General features: G+C 43.7%; 1 protein-coding gene across 5 annotated transcripts in view; it reads left to right on the top strand.

The window, feature by feature from the left end:
* Window positions 1-893: 893 nt before the first annotated feature.
* csad (cysteine sulfinic acid decarboxylase) overlaps window positions 894-21,350 on the top strand; it is a 56,603-nt gene continuing 36,146 nt past the window's right edge. Inside the window, exons 1-4 of one of the 5 annotated variants that reach the window (XM_072567063.1) lie at window positions 894-974; window positions 11,992-12,149; window positions 16,200-16,326; window positions 20,807-20,897. In XM_072567063.1, the coding sequence (XP_072423164.1) occupies window positions 923-974; window positions 11,992-12,149; window positions 16,200-16,326; window positions 20,807-20,897 (428 nt within the window). In that variant the 5' untranslated portion in view covers window positions 894-922. Of the gene's footprint in view, window positions 975-1,313; window positions 1,480-1,564; window positions 2,240-11,991; window positions 12,150-16,199; window positions 16,327-20,806; window positions 20,938-21,350 lie in introns of those variants that run through there. The other 4 variants (XM_072567064.1, XM_072567065.1, XM_072567062.1 and 1 more) reach the window with 4 other exon arrangements.

The raw sequence follows: 21,350 nt of genomic DNA, 5'->3' as shown, positions 1-21,350 counted from the left end.
TCAGGAGACTCTCCCAGTCTTAATATCTGCCATAGGCATATCGGAAAGATTTTACAGTTTGATAATAGAACATAGAACATAGAACAATACAGTGCAGAACAGGCCCTTCGGCCCTCAATGTTGCGCCGACCTATGAACTATTCTCAGCTCGTCCCCCTACACTATCCCATCATCATCCATGTGCTTATCCAAGGCTTGTTTAACTCTCCCTAATGTGGCTGAGTTGACTACATTAGCAGGTAAGGCATTCCATGCCCTTACCACTTTCTGAGTAAAGAACCTGTCTCTGACATCTGTCTTAAATCTATCACCCCTCAATTTGTAGTTATGCCCCCTCTTACAAGCTGACATCATCATCCTAGGAAAAAGTCTTTCACCATCTACCCTATCTAATCCTCTGATCATCTTGTATGTCTCGATCAAATCCCCTCTTAGCCTTCTTCTTTCCAATGAGAACAGACCCAAGTCTCTCAGCCTTTCCTCATAAGACTTTCTCTCCAAACCAGGCAACATCCTGGCAAATCTCCTCTGCACCTTTTTCAATGATTCCACATCCTTCCTGTAATGGGGCGACCAGAACTGTACACAATATTCTGGGTGTGGCCGCACCAGTCTCTTTAACCATGCTATGATACATCTTCCATCATTTGGGACTGGATCCTGGAGTTCTGGCTCAGAGGCAGCATCATTACCCAGAGTGCCACAAGACCTTATTTTTTAGGCAGCCTGAAATAACTAGAGAGAGGCCGGTATCCTGTGATCAAGTCACCCTTTATTTGCATGTGTACAGTACATGGACTCTGACAGCTGGACCAGAGACAGGGCCGAGAATGAGGAGACTCTCTGAATCTCCTGTTTTTTTTTCCCTCTTCCTTTCCCACAATCCCACTGCACCCAAAGAGGGCCCAGCAGCAGTGCTTAGATGTCCCCAAATCACCAGTGGCTGTGTATGTATGCCACAAGATCTTCTAAAGGTAAATTAGATATTTGCTACAAAACAGCGATATTTAAACATATTATTAACAGAGGAGTGACTCTTCCTTGCTGAGAAACCACATTTGGTAGCTTTACTTTATGTTCAGACTGTTCAATTGGATCTGATTTGTTGTGACCAACCTGAAATGCTAACGTAATTATTCTCTCAGGGCCCTTGAGGGTTGTCAAAACAAATTTTTCTGTTGTTTTGCTTCAAGTACAATTGCTTGATTTAAATCTGTCGATGAATTAACCCCGTGGCGAGGGATTGCCGCGTTGTAAGTGGTGGACCCTGACTATTGGGGGCGTGCTCTGCAGATTGGAGGCGGGATTGTAATTGACGCGAGGTCTTAGTGATCACTGATACTGACTTTTTGTCATTTTAGTGCCTTCAGAGAATGGCGAATGTGAACTGGTACTTTTAAATTCCCGGTAGTTTAACAGACACGTTTTGTTCATTAGGAATGGCAACTAACCAACAGCAGGAGAGACCGAGTGAAAGTGGTACTGTTTTATTTATTTTCTACTTGTAATCACAATAATAGTAACTTTACAAATGCATTGTTGCAGATATTTATCGTTTGTTGAGTTATTGTAAATCGAGGACATGTGAGCATAAGTTTTCTAAATCAGAGCTGGCAAGAGCCTGTTCCCCAGATCACTAACATTCAATTCACTCGCTGAATTGAATCCAGCATTTCAAATGGAAACAATTGTTAAATATTGAATGGTAAAGGACCGGTACTCTTTGCAGTGTAATCTTATTAAAATTCAAGCCCCACTCTTTTGTAATTAGGGTGTGGTTTATCTTCCCCGCCTGGTTTACCTTGTCACGTCCGCGTCGAGGAAAGATGTAGCTAGCACTGGATTTGTGCTGTTATTCTAATCCAGGGGAGTGGGTGCAGAGTGGCCGCTATGATCGCAAGATAGTGATATAGAGATGGCAGCCACGTAGTTAAAGAGCTCCTTTTTTGATCGGAGATGATTGTAGTAGAGGTTTACGAGAATGAAGTGATTCCTCTTAGGAGGATAAATGGGAGAAGTTGGGAATGCTCCTCTTGGAGGGGGAAATAGTGGCCACAGTGAACAAAGAGAAACTGTTTCCCACTGGTGGACAGATCAGGAATCAGATTTAAAGTGGTTGCTTCTTTCACCAATGGTAACATGAGGAAGAAGATAGTAAAGAGAGCCATAACGCGTGGAGGTAGATGCTTGTCTGAAGAAAGCGGGAACGCAGAGCACCACGAGGTAGCCTACTTTTGTGGTGAGTAGGTGTTACTGATAGGATCGGCTGAATGGTCTCCCTCCGTGCTGTAACCGTTTTGTGATTCAAAGTCTGTGAGAAGATTTGTAGCTCGGGTACTCGTTGTTGTGGTTCTGTTCACCGAGCTGGGACTTTGTGTTGCAGACATTTCGTCCCCTGTCTAGGTGACATCCTCAGTGCTTGGGAGCCTCCTGTGAAGCGCTTCTGTGATCTTTCCTCCGGCATTTATAGTGGTTTGAATCTGCTGCTTCTGGTTGTCATTTCGAGCTGTCCGCTGCAGTGGCGGGTATATTGGGTCCAGGTCGATGTGCTTATTGATTGAATCTGTGGATGAGTGCCATGCCTCTAGGAATTCCCTGGCTGTTCTCTGTTTGGCTTGTCCTATAATAGTAGTGTTGTCCCAGTCGAACTCATGTTGCTGGTCATGGGAATTCAACTGGGACAACACTACTATTATAGGACAAGCCAAACAGAGAACAGCCAGGGAATTCCTAGAGGCATGGCACTCATCCACAGATTCAATCAATAAGCACATCGACCTGGACCCAATATATTGGCCACTGCAGCGGACAGCTGGAACTGACAACCGGAAGCGGCAGATTCAAACCACTACAAATGCCGGAGGAAAGATCACAAGCGCTTCACAGGAAGCTCCCAAGCACTGAGGATGTCACCTCGACAGGGGACGAAACATCTGCAACACAAATTCCCAGTTCGGCGAACAGAACCACAAAACGTTTTGTGATTTGTTATTAAGATCTCTACTCAAGTGTCTTTTTCCGAGCTGGAGTAAAATTGAAGGCAAGGAACTGTATGTGATTCTCCACTTTCTAGGCTTAATTCCTATCACTCAGGCCTTGGGATTTGCTTCTGTGTTATGAATCTAGCAATGGGCAAAGGTCAGACTATTGGAGTTTGGGGTTGTTTTTGTAATGAAGACTGGAGAACTGAACACGAGGTAAGATGGGTCTGAGTGGAGCTCTATGCGGGTGGATCGTGGCATTCCCTTAGCTTTATATTTTACTGCTTGTACTGTGTTTCAGCATCCCATTGTCTTTGCCAATTGCTGTGCACGTTGTGTATTGAGTTTGCTGAGATTCCCAAGGCTTCTTGCAGGTTCACCTTTTGTTTCCACACATTAGAGGAAAAAATTGCAAACGCATACGCTTGAACACGTTCCAAATCCCAATCTGAGTTCCCTCCTTCTACTGACCCGAGTCATTAACTATCAGTGCTGACTTGGGCTTTGACGTTGTTTCCCCGTTGCTGCTTTTAAAAACATAATTGGCGTCCCTTGGGTATTTTGAGAATGAAGATAGGCTCCGTGACATTTAATGAGCAACACTGTCCGTAACAAACACAAAAACAAAGGGTTTTGCCAGCCTTCGACTTGGAGCACATGGAATAAAAGGGACAACAACAACGTGGATATAACACTGGCTGAATGATATCGAACAGAGTAACAGTGAATGGTTCATTTTCAGAATGGAGGCGGGTATATAGTGAGACCCTTGTTCTTCCTAATGTATATGAATAATGCAGACTTGAGTAGGACACATTCAAAATTTCATATACACAACTTAAATGTGAACTGAGGGGCATGTTGATGGGTTTTTGTTTTGAGGATAGAAGCAAACTGATTTCACGTGAACTGAAAATGTGTTGCTGGAAAAGCGCAGCAGGTCAGGCAGCATCCAAGGAACAGGAGAATCGATGTTTCGGGCATCAGCCCTTCAGGAATGAGGAAAGTGTGTCCAGCAGGCTAAGATAAAAGGTTGGGGGAGGGGCGTTGGAAATGTGATAGATGGAGGGAGGTCAAGGTGAGGGTGATAGGCCAGAGTGGGGTGGGGACGGAGAGGTCAGGAAGAAGATTGTAGGTTAGGAAGGCGGTGCTGAGTTTGAGGGATTTGACTGAGACAAGGTGGGGGGAGGGGAAATGAATTCACGTGAAGTTTAGTACAGACCTGTACAATGAATGTCTCCCTTTTCTTCCAAAAATCAACATAAAATAACAAGTGCAGGGTATAGAATCAAAGGAACCTGGGGCTATATGTGCACAATCACTGGGGGTGGGACAGGTTGAGAAGGTGGTGAATGAAGCACGTATGCTGAGTTCTATAGGCAGAGACACAGTCTTACCTGAGCAAGAAAGTGATATAAAATGCTGGCTTGGTCTCAGTGAAATCATTGGGTTCAGCATTCTATTATGGACCCTTGGGTAAGGTATCGCACATGTTCCAGATTCTGCTCATTTCTACTTTGTAGTTGAACAGCAAATCTTATGACACACAGGAAGTTTTCATTCTCCTGCACAGCCCTTTACTCACTGTGAGCCAGTGGTATCACTGGAGCCTATATTAGGTGCTTCCCCACCCCGACCCCTCACACACAATGAAGATTTCTCTGACCATACAGAGATTGAGCACTTGTTGGAGGGTCTGGTCCAGGCCATCCAAGAAGTTTAAGGGGCTTGTCTTCCTGAGAATACCAAAATCCTCCTCCTCAATCTGGGCAGTCTGGAATATAGGTTACCATTTCTGTCCTGCACAAAAGAACCTGAATCCAGTGCAGGAAGAGAACAAACATTTCTCCACCTCAATATTGCAAGTGGCACCATCCACTCACAGCAAACTGTCACTCCTGTGGCATAGCTCATTGTTAATGATGCCATATCTCTGTCAGAAAGTGATCACATGCATGATGTATACTGGCTGACATCTATCTCCATATTCTACACAGTCAACATTCTACCAGGTCGACATAAGGGCTCGTGGCTTGGTCTGGCTATGTCTGCTGACACACCCATTACTATTGCACTTGCTTAATCCTTTTATTTTCCACTTTACAGAACAAGGTGATATTTTGATGGACCTCCAGCCCCAATCATTATGAAGCAATGTAAATGGGACATTTGATCAAAGTCCTCACACAAATACCGCAAGTGCCATAAAGTATATCACCATAAGAACAAATCAGGTAACATATTTACCCGAAGACTAACATAGGCTGACGTCATGCCTGTAAATATGTAACCATCCTACTGATAAGATACAGGAGTCATGTTGAATTTTAGTTTTCCCCCTTTTCTTTCTTTCTTCCCCCCCCCCCCCCATTAATTCAGCATCTGTTGAAACGTTAGTGTTCTCTTGGTTGCTGTATTATTTAATGCTTTAACCCCACAAGAACAGTAGTAAGGGTCAATAAGTGGCCCCCGGCCTAGTTTACTCTTCCCTCTGCACCCATGGGTACCAGGCTCCCATAGAACAATACAGCACAGAACAGGCCCTTCGGCCCACGATGTTGTGCCGAACTTCTATCCTAGATTAAGCACCCATCCATGTACCTATCCAAATGCCGCTTAAAGGTCGCCAATGATTCTGACTCTACCAGTCCCACGGGCAGCACATTCCATGCCCCCACCACTCTCTGGGTAAAGAACCCACCCCTGACATCTCCCCTATACCTTCCACCCTTCACCTTAAATTTATGTCCCCTTGTAACACTCTCTTGTACCCGGGGAAAAAGTTTCTGACTGTCTACTCTATCTATTCCCCTGATCATCTTATAAACCTCTATCAAGTCACCCCTTCTCCTTTGCCATTCCAACGAGAAAAGGCCGAGAACACTCAACCTATCCTCGTACGACCTATTCTCCATTCCAGGCAACATCCTGGTAAATCTTCTCTGCACCCTCTCCAAAGCTTCCACATCTTTCCTAAAGTGAGGCGACCAGTACTCCAAATGTGGCCTAACCAAAGTCCTGTACAGCTGCAACATCACTTCACGACTCTTGAATTCAATCCCTCTGCTAATGAACGCTAATACTCCATAGGCTGTCTTACAAGCTCTATCCACCTGAGTGGCAACTTTCAAAGATCTATGTACATAGACCCCAAGATGTTCCTCCACCTGACTAAGAACCCTACCATTAACCCTGTATTCCGCATTCTTATTTGTTCTTCCAAAATGGACAACCTCCCACTTGGCAGGGTTGAACTCCATCTGCCACTCCTCAGCCCAGCTCTGCATCATATCTAAGTCCCTCTGCAGCCGACAACAGCCCTCCTCACTGTCCACAACTCCACCTATCTTTGTATCATCTGCAAATTTACTGACCCACCCTTCGACTCCCTCATCTAAGTCATTAATAAAAATTACAAACAGCAGAGGACCCAGAACTGATCCCTGCGGAACTCCACTTGTAACTGGACTCCAGGCTGAATATTTACCATCTACCACCACTCTCTGACTTCGACCGGTTAGCCAGTATTCTATCCAATTGGCCAAATTTCCCTCTATCCCATGCCTCCTGACTTTCCGCATAAGCCTACCATGGGGAACCTTATCAAATGCCTTACTAAAATCCATGTACACTACATCCACTGCTCTACCCTCATCCACATGCTTGGTCACCTCCTCGAAGAATTCAATAAGATTTGTAAGGCAAGACCTACCCTTCACAAATCCGTGCTGGCTGTCCCTAATCAAGCAGTGTCTTTCTAGATACTCATAAATCCTATCCCTCAGTACCCTTTCCATTACTTTGCCTACCACAGAAGTAAGACTAACTGGCCTGTAATTCCCGGGGTTATCCCTATTCCCTTTTTTGAACAGGGGCACAACATTCGCTACTCTCCAGTCCCCTGGTACCACCCCCGTTGACAGTGAAGACGAGAAGATCACTGCCAACGGTACTGCAATTTCCTCTCTTGCTTCCCACATAATCCTAGGATATATCCCGTCAGACCCGGGGGACTTGTCTATCCTCAAGTTGTTCAAAATGTCCAACACATCTTCCTTCCTAACTAGTATCTCTTCTAGCTTACCAGTCCGTTTCACACTCTCTCCTCTTCAACAATACGGTCCCTCTCGTTCGTAAATACTGAAGAGAAGTACTTGTTCAAGACCTCTCCTATCTCTTCCGACTCAATACACAATCTCCCACTACTGTCCTTGATCGGACCTACCCTCGTTCTCGTCATTCTCCGGTTTCTCACATACGCATAAAATGCCTTGGGGTTATCCTTGATCCTATCCGCCAGGGATTTTTCATGCCCTCTCTTAGCTCTCCTAATCCCTTTCTTCAGGTCCCTTCTGGCTATCCTGTATCCCTCCACTGCTCTGTCTGAACCCTGTTTCCTCAACCTTATGTAAGCCTCCTTCTTCCTCTTTACTAAACATTTCAACCTCTCTTGTCAACCAAGGCTCCCTCACACGACCATTTCTTTCCTGCCTGATAGGTACATACATATCAAGGACACGTCGTATCTGCTCCTTGAAAAAGTTCCACATTTCCACCACATCCTTCCCTGACAGCCTATGCTCCCAACGTATGCTCCTCAAATCCTGTCTTACAGCATCATATTTACCCTTCCCCCAATTGTAAAACCTACCCTGTTGCATGCACCTATCTCTCTCCATAACCAAGGTGAAAGTCACAGAATTGTGGTCGCCATCACCAAAATGTTCACCCACTAACAAGCCCACCACTTGTCCCGGTTCGTTACCGAGTACCAAATCCAATATGGCCTCCCCTCTGGTTGGACAATCTACATACTGCGTTAGAAAAGCTTCCTGGACACACTGCACAAACACCGCCCCATCCAATCTACTTGATCTAAAGAGCTTCCAATCAATATTTGGGAAGTTGAAGTCGCCCATGACTATGACCCAACAGCACTCCAGCCAGGTGGCCAGTCATTATGACCATTGGCAGGCTATTTGACAACAAACTCCCATCTTCTCTGCCCTATGGAGCTCCTGTCACTTTGACAGTTGCAGGGTGTCACCTAGAGAAATCGTTGAGTATCAAATTGAAATTGCTCCTGGTGACCCATGTTGCTGGCACCAGTATATTAACAATTACAAACCTATTGTCCATCCAGCAGAGAAAGCAATGCCATAGGTCGATGACCCTCTCGAGGACTGCTGCTGACCATGGTTCTGTTGCATCCCTTTGCAGATGACGTACCTCTGTACTCTGCCATTAGCAAATGTTGAGTGTACAGCAACAGGAAGGGGAATGCACTACCTGAGGTTTGTGGTAGAGGCAGATGCAATTGAGGTTTTCAAAAAGGAAATAGATTTGTTATCTGAAGAGAATTGCGGTGCTGAGAAAAGGCAGGATAATGGAATTGGGCCAAGGGAGTTGCAGCAAGTTAGTACAGACATGATGGACCGAATGACCACCTCCTGTTTTCTAGTAATTCTGCAATTTGTGCTATGAAATCTTTATGGAGGGACAGGATGGAAAAGACAAGTAAGAAAATCTTTGTGATCACTGTATGAGTTCCTATTAATTTCTGTGATCTGGATGTTGCTGGCAAGGGCAACATTTATTGGTCATCCCTAATTGACATTTAATAACTCAAAGCCAATTCAAGAGAGCAGTTAAGAGCAATAAAAAGCTTCTGCTTTAACCTGTGCAAGTTTTGTGGACGTGCCTTGCTTTTTAAATAAACAAAGGGTAAATGCATGGTAAAGATCTAAAATCTAGCTATAAAATGCTGCAAGTCTGTGGAGACACAGAATGTGCCAACATTCCAGTTGGGTGACCTTTCGTCAGATCTGTCAAAAGATGGAAAGATCATGGGATTTAAGTACAAGAGGGAGGGGATGGAAGACACACAAGGATAGACTGTGATAAGATGGAGGGTAGGAGAGATTAAATGACAAAAGGGTTCATGGTGCAAGGCTGGAAGCCTTAATGAAACAAATAAATAGTCAAAAAATGGATTTTGAGAGCCAAAGTGGGGGGAAAAAATGTGTAGCTGTCATGCAAAACACAAAATGCGGTCTGTGGTTTTTTTTCTCAAAGGGAAATAGGTGTTTTAAAGAGTGAAGGAAATGTTGTGTTTCTTGTCATTGATTTATATTTGCATTTTCATAGACCCTTTGTTTTGGTGTTACTGGACAAGGCAGGTCAGCAAGTCTCTTCATTCTTGTCCCTGCAAAGTCCAGTCTCTCCCTTGGCTTTGTCTGTTACTGCAGCTGTCATTTTGGTGATACCTTATGAAGGGGAGGTTGGGGGAGCAGTCACTAAAAATGGATTTATGGATCCAGGTGTCATTTGAATTCTCGGAACATACTTGGTACTCAATGGAGCAACCTTTGCCCGAGCTCCCAAGTGCAATAGGTTTGAAATTGTTAATGTTATGAAGTCAGCAATTTGGTGCTCAGCGATTTTTCTCTAGGTGACACCCTGCAACTGTCAAAGTGACAGGAGCTTCATAGGGCAGAGAAGATGGGCGTTTGTTGGTGGGTAATGGTCATAATGAATGGCCACCTAGCTGGAGTGCTGTTGGGAGCCTGGCACCCATGAGCGAGAAGGGAAGCGTAAACCAGGCCTGGGACTACTTATTGAACCTTACTACTGTTCTTGTGGGACTAAAGCATTAACGTTGGAGATGCAATAATGCAGCAAACAAGAAAACACTAATGTGTTTCAGGAGATGTTGAATAAATGGGGAAAAAAATCGACTTGACTCCTGTATCTTATCAGTAGGATAGTTACATATTTACAGGCATGACGTCAGCCTATGTTGGTCTTCATGTAAATATGTTACCTGATTTGTTCTTATGGTGATATACTTTATGGCACTTGCAGTATTTGTGTGAGGACTTTGATCAAATGTCCCATTTAAGTTGCTCATAGTTGGGGGCTGCAGGTCCATCAAAATATCATTTTGTCCTGGAAAATAGAAAATGAAGGATTAAGCAAGTGTGATTGTAATGGGGCCTGGACCTGGCAGAACATTGACTGTATAGAATATTGGAGTAGCTGTCAGTCAGTATACATCCAGCATGTGGTGCTGAGGTGCAGGTGATTTGTTTTCTGACAGATGTGGCACCGTTACTTTGAGCTATGCCACAGAAGGGACAGTTTGTTATGAGTGGATGGTGCCACTTGCAATTTTGAGGTGGAGAGGAGTGTTTATTCTCTTCCTGCACCAGATTCAGGTTCTTCTGTGCAGGCCAGAGGTGGTGACCTGCACTCTGACCTCATTCCACACTGCCCAGATCGAGTGGGAGGATTTTTGGTATTCTCAGGAAGACAAGCCCCTTAAACCTCTTGGATGGCCTGGACTGGACCCTCTAACAAGTGCTCAATTTCTGTCTTGTCAGAGAAATCTTCAGTGTGTGGGGGTGGGGGCACCTAATCCAGTGATACACAGGCTCATGGTGGGTAAAAGGCTGTGCAGGTGGCCTTTAAATATGGCAGCTGATTGTTCAGCCCAAGGAGGTGCTGGGGAGTGGGGGAAGAATGAGAACTTCTTGCACCTCTTTCTCCTTTTCTCCTCTCTCATTGTGCAAGAGCAGATGGCTATGGGATATCTGAAAATATTATTGAAGTGACAGGGTCGTTTGAGAGAGCATGTAACTGGGCGTTAATGGTCATTGTGGGTGTAAAGTACAAAAGAAACACCATTCTGATAACCTACTATTTCAGCCTTTGCTGGCATATTGTGTCCAGTTCTGGGCACCACACTTTAGGAAGGATGTGAAGGCATCAGAAGGGTGTAGAGAAGATTCCAGCCAATGGTTCCAGGGATTAGGTGCTACAGTTACGTGGTTAGATTGGAGATGCTTTGGCTGTTCTCCTTGGGGAAAAGGCTGAGAGGAGAGTTTTGTCGGGCCTTTGAAATCATGAAGGGTTTGGATGGAGTAAAAGTAGGGAGAAGCTGTTGCCACTAGTGGGTAGGGTCAACAATGAGAGAGCATCGATTTACAGCTTTTTCATTGGCAAAAAGCAATGGTGACATGAAAATTTATTTTATAGCAAGTTGTTCAGGTCAGGAGCCCACTGCCCAAGTGCAGTGGAAGTAGACTCTGATGGATTACTACAATAATTTTGCAGGGGTCCAGGCAATAAGATTAAGGGGAGAAAAGTGTTGCATTTGGCAAATTATGGATGTGCTGGCTCAATACCAGATCAGATGGTCTCCCATGTGTAAGCTAAGTCTGGATACCGGAATTCCCTCCGGAACAGTATGATGGGTTTGCAACAGTTCAGGGGTAGCACGGTGGCTCAGATGGTTAGCATTGCTGCCTCAGTGCCAGGGACGTTCTGGTGGTTTTGCTTGTGTGGAGTTTGCACATTCTTCCCATGTCTGCGTGGGTTCCCTCCAGATGCTCTAGTTTCCTCCCACAGTCCAAAGATGTGCAGGTTAGGTAGATTAGCCATTGGAAGGGCAGGGGGGTGGTCTGGGTGGGATACTCTTCATAATGTTGTGGACTCGATGGGCTGAATGGCCTATTTCCACACCATACGGATTTTAAGAATTCTATGACCAGTCCTCTCATCACCACCTTCTCAAAGGCTGTTTGGGATGGGTAATCGTTGCTGGCCTCGTCAGTAATGCCCACATTCTGTGAACAAATTTTCTTGCAGGATCTTTTCTATTCCCCTCCTTTCTTTCTCAACTTCTTTCCCTGTCTCCTCCTTTTTGATTTTTGCCCTCTGATTTCTTTTTGTTTGTTATCCCTTGGTTTCTTTCTCCTTTCATAGCTCATCATTTCTTTTCAAGTGTAACGCATCAGTTGTGTATATGTCCAAACACCCCATTGGCCTTCCTCCAACCTTGTCCATTTCTACTCTGAAACCTGTGGCATCACAAAAAATGGTCTGAAGGGTAATAGTTTAAAATGCAATGTGCAGACCTCTCATGACTTGGCAGCTTCTATTTTCCTTGTCCTGTGATCAAAGTGTTTCTTGGATTGTGTCTTCTCTCTCTCTCGCTCTCTTGTTTTAGAGTTCAGTGGACTATCGAGGGAACATCCCAATACTGTTGACAGTGTTTTACTGGATGGACCCCTGACTGACCCTGAAGCAGGCGAACAATTTGTACAAGATGCATTTCAGATCATTTTGGAGGAGGCCATCAAGAAGGGGACAAATGTCAATGAGAAGGTAAGAACAATCTCAATTAATCATCGCACATTCAGCGAGTAGATATCAAACCATTTGCACGCTGGCCATTTCCATGCAGTTATTGTCTGTTGGTGCCGTGATACATCTAGGATTGAGAATCCCATGTGATTCTCCAGGCAAAGGGAAGAGTTTTGAGGTTGCTTGCTACTTAGTCCAGAGTTTTTAAAATTGAGGCATCTTCCTCATGAAGATTGAAAATGAGGCTAAAGGGGCCTGTCTACTCTTAACTATGTCAAACACAAGTACTCCTGAATGTCAACCTAGTTTTTTTAATAAAAAAAAACTATCCTTTTTCTGGGTTGTGGGTGTTGCTCTCAAGACAGGCATTTGTTGTCCATTCCTAATTTTCCTTGAACTAAATGAATCGGCCTCGCAATCCAAGAGGGCAGACTTTCTTTGCATATTTTATGAAGGAGATGGGTCTTCACTACCATTGGTAGTGAAGACCCGTCATTTGCTCATGGTCACCATCATTTGAGACAAACTTTCCGATTTTATTCCTTGAATTTGAGTTTGACCAGCTGCATGGGGGTGAGTTCCACTAATGTCCCCAGAACATTAGTATGGACCTCCTGGATTACTCGTCCACTATGGCAATATGAAACAGTCTCTGCTCACTTGTGCTGCCTGAACTGGTGATAAGGAAGAGTCCTATCTGTTTTTAAAATTCTTCCATTTGTGGGCTCTTTGCAGTGCTGTCATTTATTTTCCCTGTCCTTAATAGTCTTTGGGGAAAATGGAAGTGTATCATTGCCATAAACTGTTCTACCGTGTAGTTGTAGGGGCATGCACAATGCAGTGAGGGAGGGAGTTCCAGGACTTTGAAACAACGATACTGGTTGTAGTCATGGGTTTTGAAGGTGCTGTCTGAGGAGTCTTGTAGACGGTGCCCACTGCTGCATATATGGTGGAGGGAATGAAAGTTGAAGCTGGTGAATGTGGTGTGAGTCAAGCAGGCAATTTTGTTCTGGATAGTGTCAAGCTGCTTGTGTTGTCAGAGCTGTACCCATCTGAGCAATTGAGTATTCCATCACACTTCTGACTTCTACCTTGTAGATGGTGAACAGGCTTTGGGGAGTCAGATGAGTTACTTGCTGCAGGATTCCTAATCACTGCATTTATACGGCGAGTACAGTTCAGTTTCTAATCCATTGTAAATCCAAGGATGCTGATCGTAGGGGATTCTGTGAAGTGATACCACAGAGACTGGGTCATTCTGATATTTCATGTGTTGATGCTACTTTGCAAACAATAAAATTGCACTTAAGATTAAACGCCCCTTTCTCAGTGTAGGGTCAACTATACTTCTACTCCTAATAACGGAGTCAGCTATTACGATGGGGCATAGCTTTAAATTAAGGGGTGGTAGGCATAGGACAGATGTTAGGGGTAGATTCTTTTACTCAGTGAGTCGTGAGTTCATGAAATGCCCTGCTAGTAGCAGTGTTGGACTCTCCCTCTTTTATGGGCATTTAAATGGGCATTGGATAGGCATATGGAGGATAGTGGGCTAGTGTCGGTTAGGTGGGCTTAGATCGGCGCAACATCAAGGGCCAAAGGGCCTGTACTGCGCAGTATTTTTCTATGTTCTAATGCCTGGGACCTTGATCCGATGGGCCGAGGAGTGGCAAATAAAGCTTTGTTTAATGTGCGATGTTGTGTTTTAGTCCGGCAAACCAGGGCAGGACTTGATACCGTTAATGGTAGGGTCCTGGGGTGTGTGGCTGAACAAAGAGACCTCTGTGCACATTCCTTGAAAGTGGAGTCATACTTTGACAGTGCTGAAGAAGGCACTTTTTTTTCAGTGCATAGAGTATAGCAGTCGGGTTGTCATGTTGTCACTGTGTAGGACATTGGTGAGGCCGTTTCTTTTGGAATACTGCATTCAATTCTAGTCTCTAAACTTGAAACGGTTCAAAAAGATTTACAAGAATGTTGCTCTGGTTGGAGGGTTTGAGATATTGGGAAAGGCTGAGTGGGCTGGGGCTGTTTTCCCTGAAGTGTCGGAGACTGAGGGGTGGCCTTATACAAAATCACAAGGGGTATGGATAACGTGAATAGATAAGGTCTTTTCCCTGGGGTCGGGGAGTCAAGAATGAGAGGGCATAGGTTTAGGGTGAGGGGAGAAAGATATAAAAGGGACTTAAGGGGCAACTTTTTCAGAGGGTGATGCGTGTGTGGAATGAGCTGCCAGAGGAAGTGGTGGAGGCTGGTACAATTGCAACATTTAAAAAGGCATTTGGATGGGTATATGAATTGGAAGGGTTTGGAGGGATATGGGCCAGGTGCTGGCAAATGGGACTAGATCAGTTTTGCTCAGCATGGATAAGTTGGACCGAAGGGTCTCTTTTTTTTTATATATATATATATATATCTCCATAAAGCATGTGCTGAAGGAATGATGTCCTAACATCTGCTAACATGGGACTGAGACCTGATGAAAGAAGGTACTTCCCAAACCATGCTCTACCATGTTTTTATAACTAGTTTAATTGGCAACTGTTCCTCCAGTCTGATGTTAGTTCATCTCGTCGAGTTGTGCCTGCTTCCACTGCAGGACCCACCAGTCCTGTCTCCCAAATGTTACGAGAGACAGACCTGTATGCAGCTTTTGTTTGAAGTCTGTTGACTAGTGCTGGAATTGTTTTGCATGGGACTCAGGAAACACATGGTTGTGCATCCTGAGTGTGGTTTACATATACTTGGAAAGGCAAGGACTGATTAGGAACAGTCAGCATGGCTTTGTGCATGGGGAATCCTGTCTCGTGAACTTGAGTTTTTTGAAGAAGTAACAAAGAAGATTGAGGGCAGAGTGGTGGATGTGATCTATGTGGACTTCAGTCAGGTGTTTGACCAGTTCTTCATGATAGACTGGTTGGCAAGGTTAGATCACATAGAATACAGAACTGGCTCAAAGGTAGAAGTGATGTGGATATGCTGGTGTTGGACTGGGGTGGATAAAGTTTAAAAATCACATAACACAATGTTATTGTCCAACAGGTTTAAAATAAACATGTTGGACTATAACCTGGTGTTGAGTTTTTTTTAAACTTGGGAGAGTGGGTGGTGGAAGATTACTTTTGAGACTGGAGGCCTGTGACCAGTGGTGTGCCACAAGGATTGGTGCTGAGTCCACTGCTTTTTGTCATTTTTATATAAATGATTTGGATGTGAGCATAAGAGATATGGTTAATAAGTTTGTAGATGACACCAAAATTTGGAGGTGTAGTGGACAGCAAAGAAGATTACCTCAGAGTACAATGGGACCTTGATCAAGTGGGCCAAGGAGTGGCAGATGGAGTTGAATTCAGATAAATACAAGGTGCTGCATTTTGGGAAAGCAAATCTTAACAGGACTTATACACCTTAATGGTAAGGTCCTTGGGAATGTTGCTGAAAAAAAAGAGACCTTGGAGTGCAGGTTCATAGCTCCTTGAAAGTGGAGTTACCAGTAGATAGGATAGTGAAGAAGGTATTTGGTATGCTTTCCTTTTTATTGGTCAGAGTATTGAGTATAGGAGTTGGGAGGTCATGTTGTGGCTGTACAGGATTTTGGTTAGGCTACCTTTAGATTGTTGTGTGTGCCATTCTGGCCTCTTTCCTATCAGAAAGATGTTGTGAAACGTGGCAACTTTTTCACAGAGAGTGGTACGTGTATGGAATGAGCTGCCAGAGGAAGTGGTGGAGGCTGGTACAATTGCAACATTTTAAAAGGCATTTGGATGGGTACAAGAATAGAAAGGGTTTGGAGGGATATGGGCCAGGTGCTGGCAGGTGGGACTAGATTGGGTTGGGATATCTGGTCGGCGTGGAGGAGTTGGATGGAAGGGACTGTTTCTATGCTGTACATCTGACTCATGAGTACCCTCTCAACTGGCCCAGCAAGTCTGTCTGTTCAAGCGCAATTCTGATTGGGTGATAAATGTTGGTCTGTGCAACAAAACCCAGAAGCCTTGAAAGGATTCCTTCAAGCATGTTACTTACCTCTTGTAATGTGGTAACCTCTGTTCCTACTTATTTTGGCTATAGGTATGCGAATGGAAGGAACCAGATGAGCTACAGGATCTTCTTGACCTTGACTTAGTTGATGCTGGTGAACCCCCTGAGAAACTCCTGGAGCGGTGCCAAGACATCATCCGATATAGTGTCAAAACTGGTCAGTGACATCATCTGTTGTCATTTCTCGGGGTTTAAAGTGTCCTGTATTTTATTGTGCATGTCAAAAGGCACGTGGAGCATTTTGTTTTTTTTTAACTCAGCTGTACGTTTTCAAAGTTTGTTTCAAATTCGTAAAATCACTGTCAAATATCACATGTCCCTGCACCCATCTTATCTCCTTTTTTTGGTCTCTAACTAGCCTTATTCCTTTTTTTTTAAACTGAAGTCCTACTGTCTTTTTTTATACCTTTTTTTGAAGATTTTGCAATTTTCCCTTTTTATGCTCGTTGCTGTCTTTTCTTATCATCCCTCTTCTCTTTTGCTTTTTCTACCTTTTTTTTTTTCCCCTGAACAACTTTGTACAAAGGAATATTTAACGCCCTGTCTTGCCCTTGATTCGGCCAGGACACACACATTGCTACAACGTCATGATTCCACACACTGAAATCTAGGTTTGTAACTCCCCAACCACATTTAGTATATTCTGTGCATTTACAAACATGCATCTTAACTCTTTTTAGTACTTTCTTTCCTTTGCCCTATTCTAATCTAACCTATTATCTGACTCTTTCTAGGCTAGTGCCAGCTGTATCCTTGCATTTTGAGCCCTGCTGTTCACCCCCAACATACTCCTGGTTTCCACTTCACACCAAGTTAGTTTAAACCTCTCCCCATCGGCACTAGCCAAATGCCCCAACAACAGCCTCAATCCTAGCTCTGTTTGGGTACAACATAGATGGCTTCTACAAGTGCCATCTTCCCCAGAGCCATGGCCAGTATTCCAGGAATTTAAAGCCCTCTGTTCTGCACCCTCTTTCCAGCCATGCGTTCACCTGCCTTATATTGCTATTTCTGTACTCATGCACAGCACAGGGAGCAACCTGGAGATTACTACTTTTTTGTTCTGCTTGCTAACTTTCGACTTGGTTCCCTAACTTCTGATTTTCAGGGCCTTTTTTTGTTTTTTCTTTTTTCCCCCTCCCACCCAAGTCATTCCTCCCAATGTGGACCACAACTCCTGGCTGTTCACCTTGCCCCAGCTTAGATGACATGGTGCTTATTGTGGTTGTGCCATCAAGATGTCTGATTTGGTATTACTCTAAATTGATGTTATGGACTAGGCCAGACCACTCAAAACATTCTTAAGCAAGCAGCCCAGACCTCATAACTTTGCAACTTGTTTTGGTAAGTATATAGTGAAAATTACCCAGTGTAAGCTAGCTAGGTTGACTACTAGATTTTAAAAACAAACATTTATTCACAAAATTACACAATGAAACAGAACAGAATAAAGAACACCTACAGAACTCAGTCTATCTAAACTAGACTTCATTATACTGTTCCAAATATACACAACAGTCCCAATAAGCAAACCCCCTTTAAAACACAGTACAAAATAGATCAGATACTTACAGGCTGAAGGTAGAAGCGCAGAAGAGTTTCCACACCACTCTCTGTTGAACTCCCAACCAGTTCGGGACTGCACTAAAGTGCTCAGCTAGAGAGCTGACCGCTCCCCTTTCATTATACTGGTCACTTTTTCTAAAACATGACCACTTTGGCCTGAAGTCTCATCTCCTCCTTTACATATAAAGGAAAAGGCCTCTCCAAGTCCTTTTTTCATCTCTGTACCAAACCAGTCTGATCGGAGCTTGGCCTGGTTTATTACCTCTCTTAGAAAAATCAAGGACAGAATATCCTTGAGCCAAGGAACAGCTCTTAGAACAAAAAGGACTAGCTTTGTGACGCAGAGGCCTTATAAAGGACTCTGCAATACTTGAGCAAATGCACACAAGTGTTCATTGTGTAGACTTAGCACTGAGCTGGAAACAAACCTGCTCTTCTGAGGAGCTTCCTTTTATACCCTAATGGCGGAGCTCATCTCCTGATTATTCACCCTTCTAAGTACTAACTGTTTTCTCTAACCAAATTGGGTAACTTCAACTTGCATAGACTCGGTAAACCAGCACCTGTGCTATTGATGATGAATTCCTGGTATGTGTACAAAATGGCTTTCTTGAGCAGGAGAATCTACTAGGGATTGGAGTCTTTTAGGTGTACTATTATGGAAAGAGTTACGTAAGCTTTTTTTAAGGTTTTTTTTGGGAAATCATAACCATAATTTTGATTTTGCTTTGTTTGAATGTGATGTGCATTCAGAAACTAGGGTGTTAAATCTGACCAAAGGAAATGAAGACGTGAGTGTCAAATTCCCAATGGAGAATTGGGAAAATGCATGAAAAGATAGTAGACAGTCCATGGTTAATATTTTAAACAGGTATTATTGGGTCTACAACTTTAGAACTTAGTAAATTATGACACTGATTAAAGGGAAATGAGAATATGAATACAAGCTGGTTAGAAACAGAAATGGACTGTAAAAGTTTCTGTAGGTATAGGGGGAAAAAGTAGTGAGCTTGGACAAATGTAGGCCCATTCCAGTTGGGATAGGAGAATTTTATAGTAGAGCACCAGGTAATAGCAGACAAACTGCACAATTGCTTTGTATCTGTTGTCTTCATGGTGGAAGATGTAGACAATTTCTTAGAAGCATTAGGTAACCAAAGGACTTGCGTAATTGAAGAGCGCGAAGGAATTAGTATTAATCAAGAGGTAGTAATTGGATTGAAGGCTGCTTTAAATCCCCTGGGTCAGCTGAGCCACATCTCCAGTTGAAGACTGTGGATCTAGTAATCTTTCAAAACCCCATTTTCTTTTTCTGAAAAGGTTCCTGCAAATGTAACTTTGTTATTTAAGGGAGGGAGAGAGAAAACAGCACCACTTGAATTGTTAGCCTGCTGCCAGGAGAAAAAAGGTAGAATTTATTATGAAGGATGTGATAACTTTTTTAAAAAAATGGGCAGTGTCCATGTGGATTTATGAAAGGAAGTCATATTTGACAAACTTGTTGGAGTTTCTCTCTCCCTTTTAGGAATTGTACCTATTTTTGTGCATGTTTTTAATCCTACCAAGACATCCTCCAACCCCCCCCCCCCCCCCCCCAATTAAATACTTTCCCATACTGTGTGCTCATATCCCCCTCTATGACTATAGTAAAGGCAGAGTGTTGCATCACCACCCAAATGCTCTTCACCTGACGTGGTTCATTGCCAAGCACCAAATCCAATATGGTCTCCCCTCTAGTTGGCCAATCCACGTATTGAATCGGGAATCCTTCCTGGACACACCTGACAAAATCTGCTTGCTCCTTCCAAACTATTGGCACTAAGGAGGTTCCAATCAATATTAGAGAAGTTGGAACATTGAAATCCCTGAACAGACAACCAAGGAGGCTGGTACAATTGCAACATTTAAAAGGCATCTCGATGGGTATATGAATGGGAAGGATTTGGAGGGATATGGGCCAGGTGCTGGCAGGAGGGACTAGATTGGTCGGCATGGACGAGTTGGGCCGAAGGGTCTGTTTCCGTGCTATACTTCTATATCACTTTGTACACATGTCTGCATTAAATTTCATTTTTCACATCTGTCTGTTTTGTCAGCCTGTCTATTTTCTTGAAGTTTGTTGTTTTCATTATTTAGTATGATTCCAAGTTCTGACCTCAGCAGACATTGAAATTCTGCCTTGTGTACACAAGGCCAGGTTGTTAATGAGAGCATTGCTACTAGCATTGGCCTGACTGGCCTGTAATCTGCAAATTGATCTCCTTGCTTTTTGTTTGAAATTGGGCTCCAACACTTCCAATCCTCCAGTCCTCTGACACTATTGTTTTTACCAAGTATGCTCAGAGGTTTGTGGCCATAACCTTGCCAACTATGCTTCCCTTGGTGACCTAGGATGCATCCCATCCAGATCTTTTCATGGAGGACTGCTAAGCTTTTCTGATCATCCTCTTCGGATATGATGGCGTTATTGTACAAGCTCCATCTCACTGGGTGAGGCTGAGAGTTGTGGGGCTTAGGAAGGGTCGGCCTCTGCTAAATAGATATGTGAACAAGTTGTTGAGAGCACTTGCCTTGTGTTAATGCCCCACTTGCCTCAGTTTGTTGCAATGTTGATCGTGTCAGAGCAACCCTTAAAGATTTTGAGGAGAATGGAAAACATCAGACTCTGACATCTGTTTGAATACTTCCCTACTGGGATCGAGATCAAGTCTGACTCAGCCAGCATGTAGAACTTGGTGTCCAAGGTGCAAGATCCCTGTTCAGTCTGCTGTTAGTCGGGACTGCAACTCACTCTGTGAAGTGACTGAGTCTTTTTGATGTTGTAAAATATTCTGTAGCGCTTCACAGGAGCACTATTGAACAAAATTTGACACAAAACCATGTTAAGAGATATTCAAACATGTCTGAAATCTTTGATCAAAGAGGTAAACCTTTAAAGAGCCTCTGAAGGGGGAGAGGGGGTTTTAGTGCTAGAAGCCTCGGCAGCTGAAGTGGACTTAAACTTGAGTTGAAGGGATTTCTTGACGTTGTTTCTAAATAAACTGAGATGTATCTTTGTTTATTCCCTTCAGCTCATCCTCGATTTTGCAACCAGCTGTTTGCAGGACTGGATCATCATTCCTTGGTTGGTCGTTATATAACAGAAACCCTGAATACAAGCCAGTGAGCAACATTTACTGATGGTCCAATCCAAGCACTTGCAGTGGGTATTCTAAACAGTACCATTTGATTAGAAATTGGAGAACAAAGCCCCCCCCTTTTTTTTTTTGGTTTCCTTGTCTTTGACCCATCCCCTTGCCCTCCAGCTGAGGTGTCTCCAGGTTTGTGCCAATGTTAAGGTGCACGTTGGATTCTCTTTCTCTTCTATTGGGTTCATACAGATACAAGTCATACACCCCCATTTTCCTTATATGGTGGTACTGTAGAATATTGTGTCAGCCATGGCTCTGTTGCTAGCACTCTATCACTTCCACTGGGGGTAGTGTGCTGGAAATCATGCCTCTGCTATTCCTGAGGTTGCCCCACAAGTTCAAGATTTTCTGCAAATATGCAGAATTCTCCAAGTTCCCTGTATTTTTTTAGACACAGGATAACAGCATGGTCCAAGGTCCTGTA

This window comes from Chiloscyllium punctatum, chromosome X (assembly GCF_047496795.1).
Source record: "Chiloscyllium punctatum isolate Juve2018m chromosome X, sChiPun1.3, whole genome shotgun sequence".
NCBI lineage: Eukaryota > Metazoa > Chordata > Chondrichthyes > Orectolobiformes > Hemiscylliidae > Chiloscyllium > Chiloscyllium punctatum.
The sequence above is the reverse complement of the archived record's forward strand: the minus strand, read 5'-3'. Positions and strand labels throughout refer to the sequence as shown.